Source organism: Lissotriton helveticus, chromosome 8, assembly GCF_964261635.1.
Source record: "Lissotriton helveticus chromosome 8, aLisHel1.1, whole genome shotgun sequence".
NCBI classification, from domain to species: Eukaryota; Metazoa; Chordata; class Amphibia; order Caudata; family Salamandridae; genus Lissotriton; species Lissotriton helveticus.
The window spans coordinates 991033350-991055127 of NC_136069.1; the positions used below are offsets into that span (position 1 = coordinate 991033350).

Genomic DNA, 21778 nt, shown 5'->3' on the forward strand with positions numbered 1-21778 from the left:
GCATGCTGACACTATCGGAAGTCTTGCGACTTCTCTGCAGCGGAGATTTCCTAACAACAATAGACCTGCAAGACGCCTATTTTCATGTGCCAATTCTCCATCAGCATCGCCAATTTCTAAGGTTCAAAGTGGGGCACATGCACTACCAGTTCAAGGTGCTTCCTTTTGGCCTCCGATCGGCACCTTGTGTCTTCACGAAGGTTTTGGCCCCGGTCATGGCTCATCTGCGTCTTCAGGGAGTGCAAATCTTTCCTTATCTGGACGATTGCCTTCTAAATTCCCCATCCCCGCAACAGCTGGCTCACGACACGTCTCTGCCTGCAGACATTCGAGTCACTGGGGTTGACCATCAACGTGGAGAAGTCACACCTTGCAACGTTGCAAAGAAGAAACTTCCTGGGAGCGATTCTAGACACGGACCTGTCAAAGGCCTTCATCTCCCAAGAACGACAGCACAAGATAGTCCGTCTGGTCACCCTCATCCGTTCAAAGCAGTCAGTTTCTGTGCGGACGTTGAAGTCGTTTCTGGGGATGGCATCATCCTGTATCGCTCTGATCCCGAATTGCAGGTTGCGCACTCGCCCTATACAGGAGGAATTGGACCTGCAATGGCGCCAAGTGTCAGGGTCTTTCAACGACCTAGTATGAGTCTCGTCCCGCATGAAGGACAGTCTGCTTTGGTGGCAACAACCATCCAATCTAGACGAAGGAACTTCGTTTCTAGTCCAGTTTCCGGATCTAACGCTGACCACAGATGCGTCCATGGAGGGTTGGGGCGCTCATCTCCTGGACCTTTCAATCAAGGGCAAGTGGACGACGGCACAACGAACCTGGCATATCAACAGACTGGAGTTGATGGCGATCTTCCTAGCGCTCAGATCCTTTTTGCCCGTAGTGCAGGGGGAGTCCGTGCTGGTTCAAACGGACAACACCACCAGCATGCACTACATGAACAAACAGGGCGGCACAAGATCTCAGCCACTGTCTCGGCTAGCTCAAAGGATCTGGGATTGGGCTCTTCGTCATCAAATTTTTTTAACGGCGGTTCATATGCCGGGGGTATCAAACATCCTAGCGGATTCTCTGAGCAGGTCCACGTCATCCACTCACGAGTGGGAATTACATCAGCCTACTCTGGACATGGTGTTCCGCCGTTGGGGTCATCCCATGATAGACCTTTTTGCAACCCCTCTAAATCGGAAGTGCCCCGCCTTTGCGAGCTGGCATCCCCATCCAGAGTCCAGCGGAAATGCCCTTCTCATGGACTGGAGCGGCCTGTTTGCTTATGCATTTCCTCCAATCCCGTTGGTGCCGAGAACGTTGTGGAAGATGTGCAGGCAATCCTGCCACTTGATACTGATCGCCCCTCGTTGGCCCAGACAGGCTTGGTTCTCAGAACTTCTTCTGTTATCCCAATGTGCTCCCATTCATCTGCATCCACGTCCAGATCTTCTGACGATGGACGAAGGTCAAATTTGCCATCCAGACCCAACCACGCTTCAGTTATGGGCATGGAACCTGAATACATCGAGTTCGCAAATTTAGATATGCCCCAGGAATGCAGAGACATTCTAGCTTCTGCTAGAGCTCCATCAACCATCAAGACGTATAAGCTAAAGTGGAAGCGTTTTTGTCATTGGTGCGCTGCATCCAATATCCATCCAGTCAACTCCACTCCGGAGCAACTTTTGCCTTTCTTCTTGAGCCTCGCTCAGTCTGGTCTCTCTCATGCCACCTTGAGAGTCTTTCTAGCAGCTATTTCGCGTTTTCGACACGATGGTTCAACGTCTCTCTGCTCATCCAGAATAATCCGACAGTTCTTTAAAGGTCTCTTCAGGAAGTTTCCTCCAATTAGGCGCCCTCCTCCGGCATGGCACCTCAACGTGGTGTTGTCACAACTTATGAAGCCTCATTTTGAGCCAATTCACTTGGCAGACATCAAGTTTCTTACCTGGAAGGTTGCATTGCTTTTGGCCTTAACATCTTCTCGTCGTGTAAGCGATCTTCACGCTTTCACGATCAAGCCTCCGTATTTGCAATTTAAGCCCGATGGAGTGTCTCTTCGTACCAATCCCTCGTTTTTGCCGAAAGTACCTACTGATTTCCATTTGAACGAACCTGTCTTCTTAAAGACTTTTTTCCCGGATCCAAGATCACCGGCAGAACAACGACTACATTCTTTAGACATCAAACGTTGTCTAAAGTTTTACATTTCAAGGACTACCCCTTTCCACAAATCCGATCAACTGTTTGTAGCATGTGGAAGGATGCGGAGGGGACACTCAGTGACAAAACAAACAATTGCAAGATGGCTCTCAGCAGCTATATCCTTCTGTCACCAACAAGCTGGCAAGCCTTTACAGTGTTCAGTAAAGGCACATTCGACGAGAGCGATGGCGTCTTCCACCGCTTTGTTTGCTGGGGTGCCTCTACACCAGATTTGCCGGGCGGCGACATGGTCCAGCAGGCACACCTTTACCAGACATTACTGTTTGGATTCCATCAACGAGTCGGATACCGCAGTGGGGAAAGCTTTCTTCGTCATCTCTTTAAATAAGGTGAGCCTCTGTTCCCTCCTCCTTTTCTTTCTGTGATTGCTATATGTTTTTAGGTCTCCTGGCGTTTAACAGCGCGTCAGCGCTGTGTCCGCCAGGAGATCTTTTGTTACTGACTCTGCTTCCCAGGAGACAGCACCTGCCGCGCGCATTTCGCAAAAGGCGATCGGCGCAGGCCACGCGCGCGCGAACGCGCTCGCCGTGGCTGTCTCCTGGGAAGCGCAAGCATACCCAGGCACACCTCCCCCTGCACGCATGCGCAAACACGCACACATACACGCACGGAGAGACATCCCCCCCCCCTCCCCCCCGCCGTTGCACACACAGACACACACACACGCACACATACAGGCATCCCCCCTTCCCCGCTCACCGGCACTCCGGACGGTTGCAGCCTCCGACCGCGGGGCTCTCCCATCGCGTCACCACTGCTCCTCGGCTCCAGGCACTCCGTGGGCGCGGGCTTCACAAAACGGAAGTCCCGCCCCCACCATAGGTTTCGTTTTTGGGAGTGCGCGCGCAGTAGCGTCCTCCGCCGTGTCAGCTGCTCAGCGTTTTCAGTAAAAGGTGCACTTTTTTGCAATTTATAAACTGCAGATTATATCAATTTTGTTAAATGAAACATTAAAGATTGCAGCCCAGTTTTTAAATTACCACTTTGTAAGCTTTGAAAAGTTCTTATCTGTGTTTATTTCTTAATTAGGATTTTGGCGTGCATGGAACAGAAAACCGAAAAGTAGCTTCAGAGCGATGTTTTTTTGTAGCAAGAAATGCAGTGCATTAGTCTGCTATTTAGTGCGTAGCGTGTTGACTTTGCGGGTGGGTGGAGTGGGAGGTGGAGGGGAGGGGAGGGATCACAGTTCTGGCGCTTTGAAAAAGGCCATAAATATATAAAGTAAACAAGAAAACAGCCAACAAGTGTTCCGCTCTGCGGTCTGGAAGCTTTGTAGAGCTTTTTCAAGGGTTGAAATGTTTCTGGTGGTTTTATGTCTGTGCCAGTAATAAGTCCAAATTTGGAGAGACGGTTTTGTGTGGCAAGTCTGGTTATTAGCCTCGACAACCGTACATGGGGGATCTCTGGCTTGACAGTGTTAGTTAGTATTCGAAAGACTACTGCAGGAAAAGCTATTAAAACATGTCAATCATGTCTGCTGAATAGAAAGACGGCAGTGTCCTGTGCATTCATTGTGTGTGCGAGTAATACAAGCCACAATGCTACCATGACGGTAAAGTAATCCCCAGTGTCCACCCATGAGAGGTGAGCTGCCGTATGGCTTCGTGTGGCTGCTTGTTGCTTTTACTGTTGTAAGTGTGGTCCATGCTTTTTCAAGTGACCCTACCACCTGCTAGAAGCCACCTGTCAGATCTTGGAGCATGCCTGTATCTGACCCTCTTCTACAATAGAAGGCTTTGGCTAACATCACTTCGAGTGAGGCCGTTTTTCAAGGAGGACTTACACATTCAAAGTAGTTTCCTTCAGTGCCAGGGAGTACAATGGAAATATTTTCTTTTTTAGACGAAAAATGTTTTTAGCCTATATATGTATTTGTGTGTGTTTGTGTGTGTGTGTGTGTGTGCGTGTGTGTGTGTGTGTGTGTGTATGACAAGGGCCCCTCCAGGTTCTCCAACAATTGTTTTAAAAAAAAAAAGTCAAAACAAGCCTAGACAAAGCCAAAAGACTGGCAGCCAACACCAGGTCTGTTTGCTTTGCCGATGCTTGTTTATATTTTCAAAGTCCTTCCTTCAAGGGGCTGTTTGTTTTGCGGTTCAGTGGCCCGGAAGCTGTGAAAACTGCAGAGTGCAATACAGCATAAATCTCTTAACCCGTAATGTGTATGCGAAAGAAGAGTATCTCGCGCTCGTCCGTTGGTTACTTGAGTGATTGGTGACCGGCTGAACTCATTTCCCATTGAGTACCTGCTCGGAAGCTCCTCGGCCGTTGCTGATGTCATGAGGGACTGTAGTGTCTTGTGCACGGCTTGCAGAAGCGACTGGTGTCTGCTTTGTTCTGCAAACGTACCGAAGGCATTCTAGTAAACTGTTCTCTGCAAGCCAAATTCGTCATGTTCTAATGTCACGTTGATAAATGGCTCTAAAACACGCATTTTTTTTTTTGCACCAAAACTCTTCACGGATTTCTCCCTCCAAGCGTGTAAATATGACAATAGTTCCATTTAGTTTTTTGGGACATTTCCCCCTGACACCATAATCAGCAGTACGTTTAGCTAAAATTGGTAAAGTCTAAATGCATTCATTATTTGTCGCAATAAAAATTGGTCATTACCGTTTAGTTTACTTCTGCATCAGACTGCCTAAGCTATTAATTGCTGCTCATGTTATCAATAGAAATGGGCAGTGGGTCGGCCTCATCAACCCATGGGGCTCTTTTGCGTAAGCCCCCTTCAGCCATTGCGCCAGGAAAGTGTCTGACAAATGTACATAAGCTATTGCCATTATAAATTACAATAACTTTTATTTAAGTATTAATTATTAAAAAAAAATAAAAACCATTGTTATTTGTAATATCAATACATGTAAGTCACGTAAATACAACACATATTGCATTACAAATGCTATAGGTGTCACATTTGCGAAAGTGAGAACTATTGGCATGGTAAATGACAAAGCTATTAATTTCGCTATTTTCAAAAACAAAACTTAAATAAAAAATTTGCCATTTACAATACCAATAGCTCAAACTTTCCTAATAGGAGACCTATTGCATTCCGCCGTGTCTGTCTCCTGGGAAGCGCCAACATTTACAGGCACACCTCTCCCTGCACGCATGCGCACACAGAGACACACACGAGCACACCTACACACACGCACGCACACACACATACAGAGACCCCTCGCCGTCGCATACATACATACAAGCGCACCCCCCCAAACCCCACTTACCGCCAATTCTACACTTCTGCAGCCTCCGCGGGGCTCCCCCTCGGCCATGAGAGCCCCGTGTCACCAGCACTGCTTCCTCTCCATGGGTGCGTGCGCGGGCTTCCGAGGACGGAAGTCCCGCCCCACGTAAGTCACGCCCCATGCAAGGTTTCTGTTTCGCGCTATAGCCTGATCCGACCCAGGGGAGGGCTCAAGCAGCGTGGAGAAGTATGTCGTCGTGACACAGCAAGGCAGGATTCACCTGCCGTGCCTCCAGAAGGGGGGTCGGGGGGCATATGGCAGCGGGCAGGGCCAGCTAGATCTGCCAGTGGCAGCTTCTCCTGGTGAATTGCATTGGAAATCTGCCTTTATTGTAAATGCCACTGACTGGCACAGGATTCGCAATCCAAAGACGTGGAAATACATTCAGAATATTGTTTAATTGAAATCCGCTCCGTGTGTTATGTTTTTTGGAGCACGTCTCCTTCTGAGGTTATCAGAATTTTGTCAGTGGAAATTCTAGCAACAGTTTTCTTTTAATCAGTAGGCCACAGATAAAGGCAGACCGTCTGTCCATTTGACCTGACATCTGTAACCCTAGGTGACATTGATCCGGTGCTGCCCTGTGAAATTTCGAGTTTTGGTCGGATGATGTTGCTTGATATTTGTGGAGGTTCCTGCGGCGACGTTGTGCAGCTTCTGTGAATCTAGGTCAAATTGGATAAGTGCTGCCAGGTTGTAGATGTGCATGCAGGCCGGGTGCTCCTATGTAGTACTTCTGGATGTTAGCTGGGTGCTCCCAAGTGTTAGTTGTTGATAAATCCAAGTGCTAGTTGTGTACATTGCGGGTACTTCCATGTAGTAGCTGTGACTTAGTGCGGTGATGCTATGTGATAGTTATGTATATTGGCAGGGTAGGCCATGTTGTGAATGTTGGTCCGTTGCTACCATGTGATTGCTGTGGATATTGACAACTGCTGTGGCATTCATAGTTGTGGCTATTGGCCTAGTGGTTACGTATGCTAGTTGGGGTTGTTTGAGTGGTAATTCTATGTAGTTTGAATGTTGGTCTGTTGCTACCATGTGACTGCTGTGGATATTGACAGCTGCTGTGCATCCGTAGTTGTGGATATATTGGCCAGGTGATTACATGTGGTAGCTGTGGTTGTTTAAGGGGAGATGCCATGCAGTTCTGATTGTTGGTCTGATGTTACCATGTTGTTGTGAATGTTGTCAAGTGCTTTCATGTGAGTGTTTGCGGAACAATGCCATGTGATAGTTGTTGAAGTTAGCAGGGAGATTTCATGTTGCTGTGGATGTTGGGCGGGTGCTACATTTGAGTTTTTTTGTGTATATTGATTGGTGCTGCCACATCGTATTTGTGGAAATTGACTTTGTTACTTTGTGAATACCAGGACAATGGGGAAGAGTGCCTGTATTTCTGGATGCTGGTTGTGTACTACCATATGAGTGTGAATGTTGGCAGGATCTTCCATGTATTATTTGTGGATGTTAGCGGGATGGTGTCAAAAGGTAGCTGTGGATGTTGGATCAGTACATCCAAGTGGTACATTTTTATGTTTGATGGGTAATCTCATGTAGTAGTTGTGGATGTTGGCTGGAACACCATGAGTAGTAATTTTGATATTTGTTAGGTGACCGCTTTGTTTTTTTAAATATAGATATTGGTCATAAATCCAAGCATGCCTGTCCTTTTAAGGCCTCATTATTTTTTTTACCTGTGAGAGGTAAAGGGGAGCCCCCAGAGCCGCTCACATTCCCCAGCGCGGCTCGCTGTCAGGAGCGGGGACGGTGGGGCAGGAAAATGCACCCAAGCAAAACTCTATTGCTCGGTGCAGAGCTGTTCTCAGGCTCACTGGTAAGTGGGGATCATTCCCATGGCCTTTGGCAAATGGCAGGCGGGATCGTCTCAACGCGAGTTTAAGCTATTGGCATTGGAAATGACAATGCCTTTCATTTCTGTTTTAAAAACCAAAACATAAATGAAAGGCCTTGTCATTTGCAAATCATCTTTATACAACAATTCAGAGTTTGATAAAACATTAATGTAACACATTGTAATATACAATGCCAATAGCTTAAACTTTAAAGCTGGGAGACCTATTGCATTGTAAATGCTTGTTAAGCTATATGTTTTGCCTTCAACTTTGACGATCTGTTAGCAATCCCAGTTCTAAGGAGTTACTGCTATCTATTCTATTCAAGCATGTGAATCTATGAAAGACACCCTTAATACTGGAGAAGAACAATTGTTACTTACCTGTAAACAGGTGGTTCTCCAGTATTGGTGTCTTTCATAGATTCACATGCGACCCACCCATCCTCCCCTCAGAGGCTCTCTTCTCCTCATACGCTATTATTGCTAGTGCTACGAAAATCTGAGGGCTTGAGCTTCTGAGGAGAAGGTTCTAGAGGGTGCTTGAGCCTGATTGGCTGCAGTTTGGACTAACATAATGACACTGATATGTTACAAATGAGTTTTTCTCTTTATACTGTATTCCTATGGAAGTACCATTGTAGAGGTTTTTACAGTATGTATTATCTCTATTTTATTATGTATTATGTTATCACTTATGTTATATTAGCATTATTGCTATTTTTTATATACCGTGGGACTCCCACTTCGACGACGGGGAATATTCAAGCATGTGAATCTATGAAAGACACCAATACTGGAGAACCACCTGTTTACAGGTAAGTAACAATTGTTCATATTTATATTATTTATGTTACACTTTTTTCAGCCCTGACGAAGTTCATTCTGCTGAACGAAATGCGTTGGCTAAGGCTCTTTTTTGTTGGAATAATTTAAATAAAGAACATTTTTTCACTAAAAGAAGTTGACTACTTGTTACTAGTTCTTATTTTTTGTTTAGACCATGTCAACATCATCCTCCAATCCAATCAATCCTCATTCTATTCCAGAAGGTCATTAATCATCTGACATGGACCCAGAAGGGGGTTCTAACAATCATCCAATCTTGTTTTTTACAGCAATATTATATCACACTCATTGGAGCAAATTAAAGTACACATACTATCTCAACACAAAGATACCACATTCAGGCTTGACTTTGTAACAGGTGGGGAAATGCTAGCCTTTGTATCTTTAATAGAATTTAGACATTCAACTACATTTGATGTGAAAAACACTGAAGCTCCTATTATGCTTGTTAAAGTTTATCAAGCACTCCTTAGGCCATTTGATCAGTCAATTTAAAATAAAACTCCTTGAACAAGGACTTCCCTGACTAGTCCATGCCTCAAAATATCATCCAATCTGCCACTGGCCTTAAAAGCCTTTGATTCCATTTCACTTTTATCTTGGAGGTAAAAATAAAACTGGAGCATCTATGCACACTTTCTGTATCATCCATCCAACTTTCTTGGCTTGTGTGTGGCTTGGCCCTTGTAGTGTCTGGAGCGTTAGTAATGAGGGAACCCTTTTGGCCCCTGATGAACACTGTAGAGCTATGCCATAATGGATGCAGCGTATTGCAGTGAAGGTTATTTTAGAATGTTTAATGTTTAAGCTGGGGCTTAAAAGAGCCCACAGTAATCACATGCATCAGGTGTGAGCAGGCTAGCTGCAGCTAGCCACATGTGACCTGAATCCCTCCACCCATCCTTGGCCTGCAGGGGTGGAGACTAAGCAGTGAGCAGGTAATTCTAGGTAACAGAGTGTCAACCATGACGCCTTCAAGCATGAGCAGGATGGCTTTCACAAAACCCGGCATGGATTGGGAATGGATGGCAATTTGCAAGTAGAATCCAAATGACTGGAAGTCAGTATATGCATGAAGAGGATGGTTTGGAAGCTTATTATGACACTGGAGAGCCCCACAATTCAGCCCCCTGCTGGTGGGCACGAGAATGCAGGGAGCGAGTCTTGACAGTAACAGCCTGCCAGCAGCAGCTGCTGCTAGCTCAGCTAGCCAAGCCCCAAGCCTGAGGGAGTAGCACGCATGCCACAGTGCGCAGCCAGCCACTCCAGTGTTTAAGTACAGTAGGCACAGCACTGATGACTTGATAAATGAGGCGCTATGCCTATAATGCGTGACAATGCATTTCAGTGTGGTATGCGGACCACCATACTGAAATGCTTCAGTCTAAAGCCTGATGCATGGTACTTGGCAGGACTGCCTTTCTGGTGTGACGACGTAAGGAAACGCCTTTTCACAGAGACCAATTATTGCCCTGTGAAGGAAAAAAGTTGCTTGTGCAAAAGGATTATGTTGCATCACTAACTCATGCAGATCTCCCATGCAGTTAAAAGAAAAAGGCATAACTAAATTAAGTGTGGTTATAGTTTTGGAAAGTCTAAAATTATTGTCAATTTTGTCCATTATTTTTGCAATCACTTTCTTTTTTCATCCTTAGGCTGAAAGGTTGTCTTAGCTGAGGTGCTCTAGATTCTCAGGTCAGACAAGCATGCCAATATGTCTGAACCACATGTAGCTTATATCATGGTGGAATTTTGAATAAAGCATGTTTATTCACATGTTTCCATATCTGCATGTGTCTTCACCATGAACTTATCCATCAATGTAATCACTCTTGCGCCTTTCATGTTTGCAGTTTCCTATATAGAATTTTAGGTGTACATTTGAAAATTAACATATATCTTTGACAAAATATTCCTGAATGTGATGCTTGTTTCTAATGCTTAAATAGATATGTATAAGGAGTATAATATTGTTTAAAAAAAAAATGTTTAAACTTTATCTTAGGATAAAGACTTCAGAAGCTCCATCCTATTTATAGGTAAACTAAACAAAATTGCAATCAACACAAAAAATAAAATTGTTAAGTGTTTATTAAACTCCAACACATGTCTTTCTCAACAGCTTACTGTAAAGTAGGTGTGGGCATCTGCTATGATATCAGATTTGCTGAGCTTGCTCAAATTTACACCAAAAAAGGTAAGAATCCTGGCTTTAATCTGAACATAATTTAAGTAATAGGTGGTGCTGTGTATGGAGGAAGGCTGCACTTTTGCTCATTTATTGTACACCGTTTTTTTCTACCAGAAGGTAGCTACATGTAAATTCAGACGGTAGCTTACATGAATGCAGAACTTCCATTGTTAAAAAAAGAAGAATTTACTAGTAAAATTATACGCAAACAATGGGGTGGCAGAATGAACAGGTAGAAACTGATAGATTTGTTTATGAGGTGGGTTTGCAGAAGTTTCTAAAAATGTCAGTAGTTGGTGGAAGCATTGCTGTGATTATGCATGTAGTTAACGATGCATGTTCTTAACATCAGGTTGTATACACTAAAGAAATCCGAAAATGAAAATTGTAGATTGACCTTGATTGGTAGATTTTGAGTCATAGGTTGGTTAGTGCATAGACAGGAGAGCGGAATGAGGTAAAATTTAAAATAAATATTGTACCAATATCCAATTAGAGAAAACTTTGTAGGAAGGTAGGATCCTTCTAGAATGGTTACCCCCACTTTTTGCTTGGTGTCAGTGTGTTTTTTACTAGTCTGAATGGGATCTTGCTAATTAGGACCCCAGTCACTGTGCTTTCTCCCTAAATTGACCATGGTAAGTACTCCTGTACATCCATAGGTGGTGGTTTACCCTAGTAAGTCCCTAGAATAGGGTACTGAGGCACCCAGGGCATAGGTACACCATGGGGTCTCCCATGGGCTGCACCATGTATTGTGCCACCCATTGGAGGCCACTTAAGCTGTGTTTACAGTTCTGCCATTGCAAGCTGTGTGTGTTGGTGCTTGCACCTCTCACAACAGATATGTTTCCTTATATCTGGGGTTATTACACTTAAGAACTATAAGTCACCCCTATGGCAGGCTTTTCAGTCCTGAGGGCAGGGTGCTTGGTTATACGTTTAAGGGTGCCCCTGTATTAGTAGGACACCCCTGCAAATCCCAGAGTCGATTCTCTAGGCTTTGTAAGTGTTGTCAGCTATTTTAATACATATAGTGGACATCCATCAGTATGAGATGTCTAGCTATATAGTGGCTGCACCAAACCCAGTCATGCTATGTATCAAACATTTTGGACTCATACCCCAACACAGATTCCAGTGTTGGAAGTATGATCCCAATGTACTGGAGGGCTCCCTTTGAGTACCCCCCTATATTACCGGTACCAGCCTTTCAGGCTCTGAGAGCAAGCTAGTGCTGCTGCCGACCACAGACATGATAATGCCCTCCAGCTGCTTAGCCGAGCTCCAGCTGGGGAAGGTACAACAATAGGTTTCCTGTCACAAGAGGTGTGACCACCTTTCAGACAGGACTTAGTGTATACGGATTGCCAGCACCACCAGACTGCTTTGAAGGGCACATTTGGTGCCCTCCTTGCATACTCCAGTGTAAGCCAGTTCAGGAAGCCCCTGGCTCCCTCTCTGGTGCTTAACTCTGTACATATGAGTATCCTCCCCTCTGTCCGTCCCCTCCTCTGGGAGGGACTTCAGAATAGTTCCAACCCTTTCCCATGGGTACTTAAGGGCTTACTTGTGGGTAGTTCCTTAGATTCATCGTGGGACAAGACTCAAGCCTGAAACCATGTAGCTCTTCGTCCGTCTGGACATTTGGACTTTGCTTGGCTTCACCTGGAACCGAGGCTGCATCAAGAAAGACTACTTCTGCTCCTTATCTCGCTGTTCTGCAAGTCTTCTTCGTCGTCTGTGTCTGTGCTTCTTACAGAATCTTCACCAGATCTGCAGGCATCAAGGACACCTGGAGTATTCTCCCTTGGAGTGAAGGGGCCACTCCCCTTCATCTGCAGGCACGTCAACAAAGCTGACCAGTCTGCTGCTCCTGACGTTCCTCAGATTTCTAAAGGCTCAGTAACACAGGTGATGGTTCTGCAACTCCCTTGAAGCCTGACCTGTCCTATCTGCAATTTTGAGGCCTGTGGGCCTCGTCGGAATTGCTGGGACCGAATCCCTGTTTACCCCATTGACTTGCTGTTGCCAAGGATTGTTGGCTGTGTACTCCAGAGATCTTCAGGCTACAAGAAGCTCCTGCCTCCAGCATCTCTTCCTGCCAAGTACAGCATCCTCAACCCATCCTCTGCACTGTGGGCCTTCCTTCTTGGTGAGTTTCTCAAGGTCCTCTTGCGCCTCCAATAAGTTAGGCTTGTGGGTCCTCCTGAGGGTCTTTTCCTGCTTCAGTAGGCTTCCCTGCTTGTTTGGGCCAGCTTTGACTCTCCTGCTTGTGGTGTCCCTTGGACCTTGCTGGTCCCAAAGCTGCTCCTACTTCATTCTCCATGCCAGTTACAGCTACCGAGGCTTTGCAACGAAAGTCCCGGGCACACGTGAGCAAGGTGTCAATCAAATGAAAGTATATCAAAGGTTCCAAAAATAAAAAGTCTCAAAGTTTGATCCTCAGTATATTCTTCTTGTTTTATTCAAAGTAACACATGAAAAACAGCCAACATGTTTTTCTTCGCCATTGGGGGTAATCCCGCGGCTTCCTCAGGGCTGGGAAAGATACAAACAATACTGTCAACCTTGGAAGACCGTAACAGTTTACCCGTTCAAGTAAGTTAAGTGCCTGGAAATCAGTGACTTCCACCTTAACATGGAAACCCTAAATCGCCAATTTAGTCCAAAAAAACGCACTTAACACAGTGACTTTCCGTTACAGAAAGTTAAACACAATCAAGGCAATAAAGACATGCACAGTACTGTGACTACCTTGTGTTATAAAAAATATATTGTGACAATGTGAACTCTTTCCTGAGCAACCAGGTGTGATTCTCAAAAAAATATATAAGGATGTGTAACGGGGAAGTAGAGCCTCACGTTCTATTCGAAAATGCCTCCCTAAGCGAAAGACCAACAGAGCCCTAAAAGTAAAGAAAATTGAGACATACACCATGTGAATATCTTCCAGAGTTAAAAAACCATCTGAAATGGGCGTAACTACCTTAGAGAGAGTAGTGATAGTCCTGTAGAAACTGCGAGGATAACAGAAATATATAAAATGTGTTTAAGAAACTATAAATAAGGATGTAGGAGAGTAGGGTCTGCTATCCTATGGTCACCCCAATTTTTGCTTTTTGCTTCACTGGTTTTCGACTTAATGTGGCTGTGGGCCTGCTAATCAGACCCACAGCCTGCTGTTCTCTCTCTAAATTCACAGACATGTACTATAGGTACATCACCAATTTGGTACTGGACACCTTGTCAGCCCCTGTACCATGCACTATAGGTGCTCAAGGAATAGGTGCATCCAAGGCCTACCAGGGGCTGCAGCATATCTTTTGCCACCCCTGGCTGGTACTTAAATCGACACAACTGGCTGTTCACACAGCTGGGGCAAGGTGGTGTACTCACCCCTTGCTTAGATATAGTATACCTATGTCTAAACCTATATCTGGACACATAGACACCTATAAGTCACTCCTATGGCAGGCCTTTACAATCCTGGAGGCAGAGTGCTTGGTTTTATGTGAGATGGTGCTCTAGCATGAGCTGAGCCTGTCTGCAGTGTTGGAACCATTTCCTTAATGCTGTTTCAGTGATACTGCCATACCATATACTCTTAGGTGCATTATAATCCTTGCGGTTAATGCTAACTTTGGTTTGGCTTTATCAAAACATGTCGTGTTTGGTGTCATACATATTGGAATACTACCCCCTCGCCAGTCCTGGTGATGGGGATAGCATCCCACCCTTCTAGAGGGAGAAGACATGTTACTTCACTGAAAACGCGGTTAATCCTAACCAGAGCCCCAGCATCACAAAATGGATGCTGCTGCCACAGACACATGTCTGGCCTCCTGCTGCTGACCAAAACTTGGCAGAGGACGCCTGGACAAAGGGTTTCCTGTCACAGGGAGGTGTCACACAACCCCAGACAGGAGATAGTGGATTGTAGCAGGGAGGGTTGAAAGAAACTAGACACTGCCTGGGGCGCACAAGGTGTCCCTGGGCAGATTCCAGTCAAACCGGTTCTGGGGCACTCCAGCCCCAGTCCTGGCACGAAACTGGACAAAGGGAAAGGTGTGTAACCCTCCCCTCCCTGGGTCCCACCCATAGGAGGGACCTAGCAGGTAATCCAGCCCCTTGATTTGGAATAAAGGTAGGAGCTGTGCAGATGCACATCAGATTATCCTGACTGAAACTTATGAAACGAAACTCTGGACCCTTCGACATCCCACTCGACGTGGAAGACTGAAGAATCTCCCTTGTGGTCAAGGAGTGACCACCCTGTGCAAACAGGCACCATCCAGCACCTCGACGTTTGCTTTGTTGCAGTTCCCGCCGGAACTCGAGCGACAGAGATCGACAAGACCCAGCGTGCCTGCCTTCTAACAGCCCGATCCACAGTCCCTGCAGAGCTGAGACCCGTGGAGGCGACCTGAAGCGTGGGGCCGGCCATCTTGGAAAAACTACGAAGCGCTGACCGTGCAGCATCCGAGGCTTTCTCGAAGCTGTGCATTGGAGTCTGAGAAGCTCCAGCCCCGAGCAGCTTGTGCACCGAAGCTCACCCCTCCACACTCGACGAGTGCTGCGTGGGGCCCTTTTGCATTTTCCTGCTCGACGCGTTGGTCCGGTCGCTTGCCCGTTGGCTAGTGACCCCAGTACCGACAAACCTTTTAATTTGCTCTGCTAGTCTGGTTGCTCCAGACTGGCCCTCGCTCCCCTGAAAAGGAGCACCTGCTCAGACCTTGCTGGTCCGAGTAAGAAGCCATCTTCGAATCCTGCGTGGGATGCATTTGCCAAGGCCTGTTGACTTCGATCTTGAAGCCGACACCGCCGACAGCGAGAGCCTTTGTGGGACAGCTCGTGATTCACTCCAGGACATCCTCGGTGCCCCAGAGACCACGTGGCAGCGGAGACAAGCTTCACAACAAGCACCTGATTGCGCCCGACATTGCCTGGTTCCTTCCTGGTCACTGGCTAGTGACCCAGACTCTGTCCCCTCTGCTTTCAGGTACTCTACATCTTCGATTCACCCTTGGATCACACCAGACACTTCTCTTCTGGACGCCTGCAGCATCTTCATCTCCAGGCACCATAGATTTTCGTGACGAAACCCGACACATCTTTGCACCCGTGCACCCGCTTCCTGTGGGTGAGGTAACTCTTGAACGCCGGTGCTCCTGTAGTGGTTTACACCTCTAGTGTCTAAGTCTAAAGTTTCGTCCTTCTAGTCCAGTCGGAAGACTCTTAAAACTGTAACTCGATAACTTTTGCGCACCATTGACTTTGCATTGGTGCATGCGTGTGCTTTCTGCACTGCACCCGAATCCCGCGGGCTACTCCCGTCCTAACTGCTGTTAGTCCAGTGTAGTCCCAGCGATTCCCAAGGCCCTAGGCCTTACCCCCGATCGATTAGTGATTGTTATACCACTTTTTTGATATATGGTTGGAGTGGCCACCGGCCTCATCCATAACTGTGCAACTTGTATATGTTATATTGTGCTTTTATTTAAACGCTTGTGCTTCATTGCTCATAAAGAGTAGTGGGGATTATTCTGAGAATAGATACATATATTTTTATAATATATAACTTGTGTGGTGTCCTTTCATTTGATATTACAGGATTGCATATGGTAAAACAGCTGGCTTCACATGTCCTCTCGAGTTACGCCTTTAGGCTGCTTAGTCCATGCTACCTCTAGGATAGCTTGTCTATAAGGTTGGCTTACAACCACCACCTTAAGGGATTGTTTGGACTGATACTAGGTGCCCACAGAACTGTGGACATCATACATCAGGCCAACTTCTCACAAAGGACACAGAGACCAGGGATATTTTAAGAGGCGGAGGAGCACTGACTGCTCTGCCGGTGATAATTCTAAACCTGGTGGCGTATGGTGTTCCCATAGTGTGACTAATCCAAAGTCGTGTTCTTAAAAAACACTTGCAAAGGAAAAGTGCCATCCTAATAAAAACTAAAGAAAAGGAAATTAACATGTGACCATAATAGTGCTATGCGAACGGGGTCAGTCTATTCCAAATAGAGAAACAATCACATTAAGTATTTGTCTACTCACCTGAATGTTGGTGTAAAATCCTACACCAACTCTGTTGCTTATGGCTAATAGTGTGAAAGTCCACAAAAACAATCAACAGATACAGAATAGCTGCGGAGAAACAAAAGTATCATAAATTATTGGTCTTAGTGAGAGCTATACCTGAATAATATATATAGAAATCTACCTCATAAAACACTCTCACCAAAATTATACGGTGCTCCTAAGGAAACTTGTATAATATGCACAGACTCTCTGAGGTCAATGTTCTGTATAAATAAAAAATGTCCTATATTATAACTGTAGGAAGGTGGAATCTGACTATATGGTCACCCCCACTTTTTTCCTGGTGTTTTGCTGGTTTTTTGACCTAGTTGGCCTAGGACCCTGCTATTCAGGGCCCCAGTATATCTGCTTTCTCTATAAAATGGACTCCATGTACTTTAGGTACATACCAGATTGGTTACTGGGTCACCCTTGTGAGCCCCTGTATAGTGTACCATAGGTACCCAGGGCATAGGTGCACCTTAGGCCTACCAGGGGCTGCAGCATGTATTGTACCACCCCTGGTTTTCCTTCAAACTGACACCACAGGTCTGTTCACACAGCCTGAGTAAGGTGGTGTAATCACCCCTTACTTAGATATAGTATACCTGTTAGAACTGGCTATTTCTGGTAGGCTAAGGCTGACGCCAAAGCCTGGCAGAAACCACCATTCTAGTCAGGGCAATGGAGTCACACGCCAAGATAACCCCTGCTCACCCCCTTGGTAGCTCGGCACGAGCAGTAAGGCTAAACTCGGAGGCAGTGTGTAAAGCATTTGCGCCAGCACACAACAGCAACAACATCCTAGGCACACCACAAAAGGAACTCCACACAAGGTTATATTAAAATAACTTTTGTATTGTAGTGTAGTTCCTATCATCCCAATAGGCTCTGCGCATTGGAATAATACCTACAATAGTAAAGGCCTAGATCAGACGTTAACTAGGTCTACTACTGTCGATATTAGACTTAAAGTTTTGGGTTTGCCAGCTTAGCTCAGAGTTCACTAGAAACTTTCTCGAATGTTCAGGTAGGACTTAACTTCCCTGATTAGACAAGAAGGGATTTAGTTTCTGACAACCATAGAACATGACAACTTTGCTCTCCCCTAATCAAGAGTATATCTCGAGAGTCGTGTGAACAAAAGGCAATTTATTTTACTCAGTCAGTACGTGCATTCTTAGTCTCATCAGATTGTAGAGAAAAGGAAGAGACGGGCGTGTTCAATAAAAAGGTGTTATTTATTGATCAGTCTCTTTTCTCATACAAGAGAAATGGATCGATATTATTGCAATACTTATAGTTAAGTAAAGTGCATACATTAAAAGCAATAGTATAAAATAATACTGTAAAAACATTGATATGGTTTCTAAGCCATATGATGTTTAAAATGAATAAAATATATTACATACACATATACATTTGACTAAACGTACTCAACTGGTGTTTCTAAATACGCCTACCCCGTGTACCTGACCTAAGCCTAATACGTGGGCGGGAATAGAAAGTTACAGTTTAAGTCAAGTTTGGTTTTTGCCAAGTGACTAACTTAAGAATTCTCTGTGAGGGGTTATTCAGTTCTGTACCTGGAAGTTAGGATGAATGAGGGATGGTATCTCTCTCTCTGCTCTCGATATTCCAGGCTGCCTGCGAGGGCTACCCGGAAGCGCCGGTGCTGGGTTTCTCAGCAGGAGAAAGCAGCGCGTCTCGTTCTCAGCGCGTCAGGAAGGCGGGGCTGTTGCCAGCGGGGTCTGCTCTGCTCTGGGCTTCGGCAAGTATGGCTGCTCCGTCTCGTCACCACCGTGTGCTTGCATAGGGCAAGATCGGTAATATTTATACCTTTAAGGTGCCGAGATTGACGTAAGGATGGACATAGATACGTCAATAAAGATGTCATACGACCAGGTCGTTAGCACATTCTTTTGCTGAAGTTCTCTGTGAAATCAAAACAATGGCCGCACGGATTTTCCAGGTTGTCATAGGTTTGATTTGTTATGAGAACTCCGTATGCCTTATCAGGGGCTGGAGGAATGTCGCTTGTCTAATTAGATCGCAAGCGTTATGACCTAATCAGATAACACGTTCCTGTGCCGTAGTGTGACTGCGTCAGATAACGGTATCTGCATCATGGGGGTTTTCTGCCTCATGGGCTGACTGCTAGTTAACTTGTTAGTTTGTTTAACCAGAATAGGGTCAGGAATAGGGGGATCGATTCAGAACCTATAGGAATACATGACACCCACTCCACGCTAACTATGGACATATTTACTAATCTAGGCATAGTATAACATAGTACAACATACTATAGAGTAGTGTGTATACCTTACCACCCCAAAATACATAAATGCATTTTGAAACTTTCAAATATACGGAAAAATTGCAGTTATATGTATTGTATGCACTTAAGCTGTAGAATAATGCCAAAGCAATTACGCATTTTCATACATTAATGCTATTTGGTATATGAGGAATTACACATGAAATGGCTCTTAATACAGAAAAAAGGTTTGAGACCATTCCATCACATAATAAAATATTTATGAACATACCAGCGGGCAGCTAATGTCTATAAAGAATACTCAATAATAGAAATCTTAGTTCTCTAGGAATAGTTTCTTACTTTAAGCAGAAGATAAGTGTCCCGAAAAAATGTAAAAACATTTTGGGGCTGCTGAAAAATTGCTGTCCGTGAACTGGAGTAAAAATAGTTCATGTGACTTTGTTTTTAAAGTTGAAGGCCGAATTCAGGGAACGCCGTGTGCGAGTTTGCTCAAAAGTCTCTATTTCTGCTCTGGTGAGAACATCATATCATTTAGGCTTTCGAAAAAACTGTCAATAGTTTCATGGGAAAGTTCCACTAACTCGGAAATAGGTGTAACCATGCATTCGTGCGCATGATTATCTCCATTGACATTCTGATTTGCATTGCTGACAGAAGGTCGTACCTGATCGATGCTGCTTTCATCTTGAACTTCATCACCCATCAATCGTAGTGGTGAAGCTTCCACGAATGCCGTCATCAGGATTGGTAGCCTTTGAGGGCAGCACAAAGCATGAGCCTTTGTCGGACTCAACAATGTTTCTGCATCCATTGGCGCATCTGATTGTAGCGTCAGACAGGTGTCTAACACGCATTCTTCTCCGCATAGCAGGCACCTTAATACAGGTAAAACACATCGTTGCCACATTGGTCGAAATGATAGAAACCAAGTCATGTTCAGGTCTCTAAGCCGGGAAAGTCCCAGGATTTTTGTTATCTGGTCCCGGTATCCAATGGCTAGGATTGTTTCTTCCATTGTCGCGAGAGTTTGGTCTGTGACATGGGTTGCCATAACGAAAAATAAGGACTAAGAATAGGATTCCTGCAATTAGTCCCAGGATCAGGGGAAGTCCGCCAAAAATCGAATGGACGAAATCTGGAAAAATACCCAGTATGGCTTTGAATGGTGTTAATGCCATTGAAAATACTGTCTTAAATACCTTTGAGACCCCAGTGGTATCAGAAATATTTAAGATTTCATTAAGGATTTCCGCGAAATGTATAGGGGAATTAGTCGATAACAATGAATGTATCTCTGCAGTCGTCCTTGCGACTTGTAGATCATACGTTTCTTTTGATGACGTGAGCCTTGTAGGCGTCTGAAGAAGCACTGTTTTCATTCTGCTTAAAGTATCTATTCGAATAGAAGTAATTTTCAAATTGGGCCATGCCCTTGCCTCCCTGTCTGGAAAGGAGCTGGGGAACAATGAGCGTTCACAGCACTTGACCTTCGCAGTCGTAGTTACGAGATAAGGAGTCCCGGGCATAAGACTACAGCATCTGCGGTCTACAATTAGAATGTAACTCCCATTATAGAGTCTTTGAAAGAATGGTTCGATCTCAGTTGCAGGTGCGCCTTGCTGGTGACATGAAAGGTTGTATGAATTCCCTTCACAGGCTCCATGCAAACTAATTCCGTTACACAGAAGCGTGCCGCTTAGTGACATCGCACAATTATTGCCACTAAGAAACACTCTCTGTCCTTTATTACTGACACATGCATGTGAATAGGGCAGGTTCCATGTTGTTTTAATGTACCCCTTTTCTCGAACTACGGGAGCCGCTTTAGTGGCTGCTGCTGTGGCTGTTTCAGCCAATGAATTCCCTGCAACGTGAACACCATCACGTTGATGACTCAGTGAGTGTGTCACGTGAGTCTTTGGTAGTTCTTTCTGTAAAAGAGCTACTTGTTCCCATAGCAGTTTCTGCTTTATTGGTGCATCACTGTCATCTTTGTAACCGTTTTGAATCCATGTCTGCAAATCCTTGTTGTATGATTTGACGCAGTAATATGAATCAGACACTATAAGTGTCGGGAATTCGCGATCCGCATTATCTAGCGCCATTTTCAAAGCTAATATCTCAGTTTGTTGTTCTGAATTAGTTTCTACTGAGTGTGTTTTTGTTAATAGAGGTCTTAGTTTACCTCCGCGCCACACTTCTTTTGTAATCTCACATGTGGGGTTGTATGCTTGTTCTCCCCAAACGGAGGGTTGAGCATGTCCGTTTGTATAGATTACACAAGCGTAGTGTCGTAAAGGCAGAATGTCGATTGGCAGAGGGAATATTTTTTATATTCTAAACTTTTTTAATTCTTCTAGTTCTAGAAAATTGTCAGCCAGGCTATATTTGATAATTCATATCCTACGAACAGGACCTTCAGATGGGCAATTCTGGATTTTTTAAAGTTGAATTTGTAACCCTCTGCTGCGAACCCAAGTATTATGGTGTTCACTCTCTTCAAGTGAGTATCCAAGTCATCATCTGTTAAGTATATGTCGTCGACATAAGATAATGCTTCATCATCATATATTTGTAGTAATTCTGTTACTCTCGCTGAGAATACTCCCGGGCTGTTCTTGTACCCCTGGGCTAACCGACAGAATTGTTTTTGAGTGCCATTTATTGAGAATGCAGTTAAATATCTGCTCTCTGGTGCTATGTTTTGACAAAAGAATCCATTAGAGATGTCTAATGTTGTTTTGTATTTTTTGCGCACTATGTTATTCATTAGTGCAGCACTATGTGAGTTTTGCACTGCAAAAGTTTTGCAACATGTGTTAAGGTGTTGGTAATCCAAAACTAGACGGTATGAATTTTCTGGTTTGGAGACCGGAAACAAAGGGTTGTTCATTTGTGAGGTGCAAGTTTCAATCACCCCCTGGTATTCTAGCTGATCTAGTATTTCTTTTACCTGTTTTTTAGCTTCTTGCTTAATTGGGTCCTGCCTTTGTGCAGCAGGTTGTGATTTTAACTGGATTTTGTGAGGAGGAG

At 44.8% G+C, this 21778-nt stretch overlaps 1 protein-coding gene across 2 annotated transcripts in view; it reads left to right on the plus strand.

Annotated features, from left to right (window-relative positions):
* Positions 1–21778, plus strand: part of LOC144771845 (omega-amidase NIT2) — a 555629-nt gene that overhangs the window by 292073 nt on the left and 241778 nt on the right. For both annotated transcript variants that reach the window (XM_078656110.1, XM_078656111.1), the window contains exon 6: positions 10304–10378. In XM_078656110.1, the coding sequence (XP_078512236.1) occupies positions 10304–10378 (75 nt within the window). The remainder of the gene's footprint in view (positions 1–10303; positions 10379–21778) is intronic.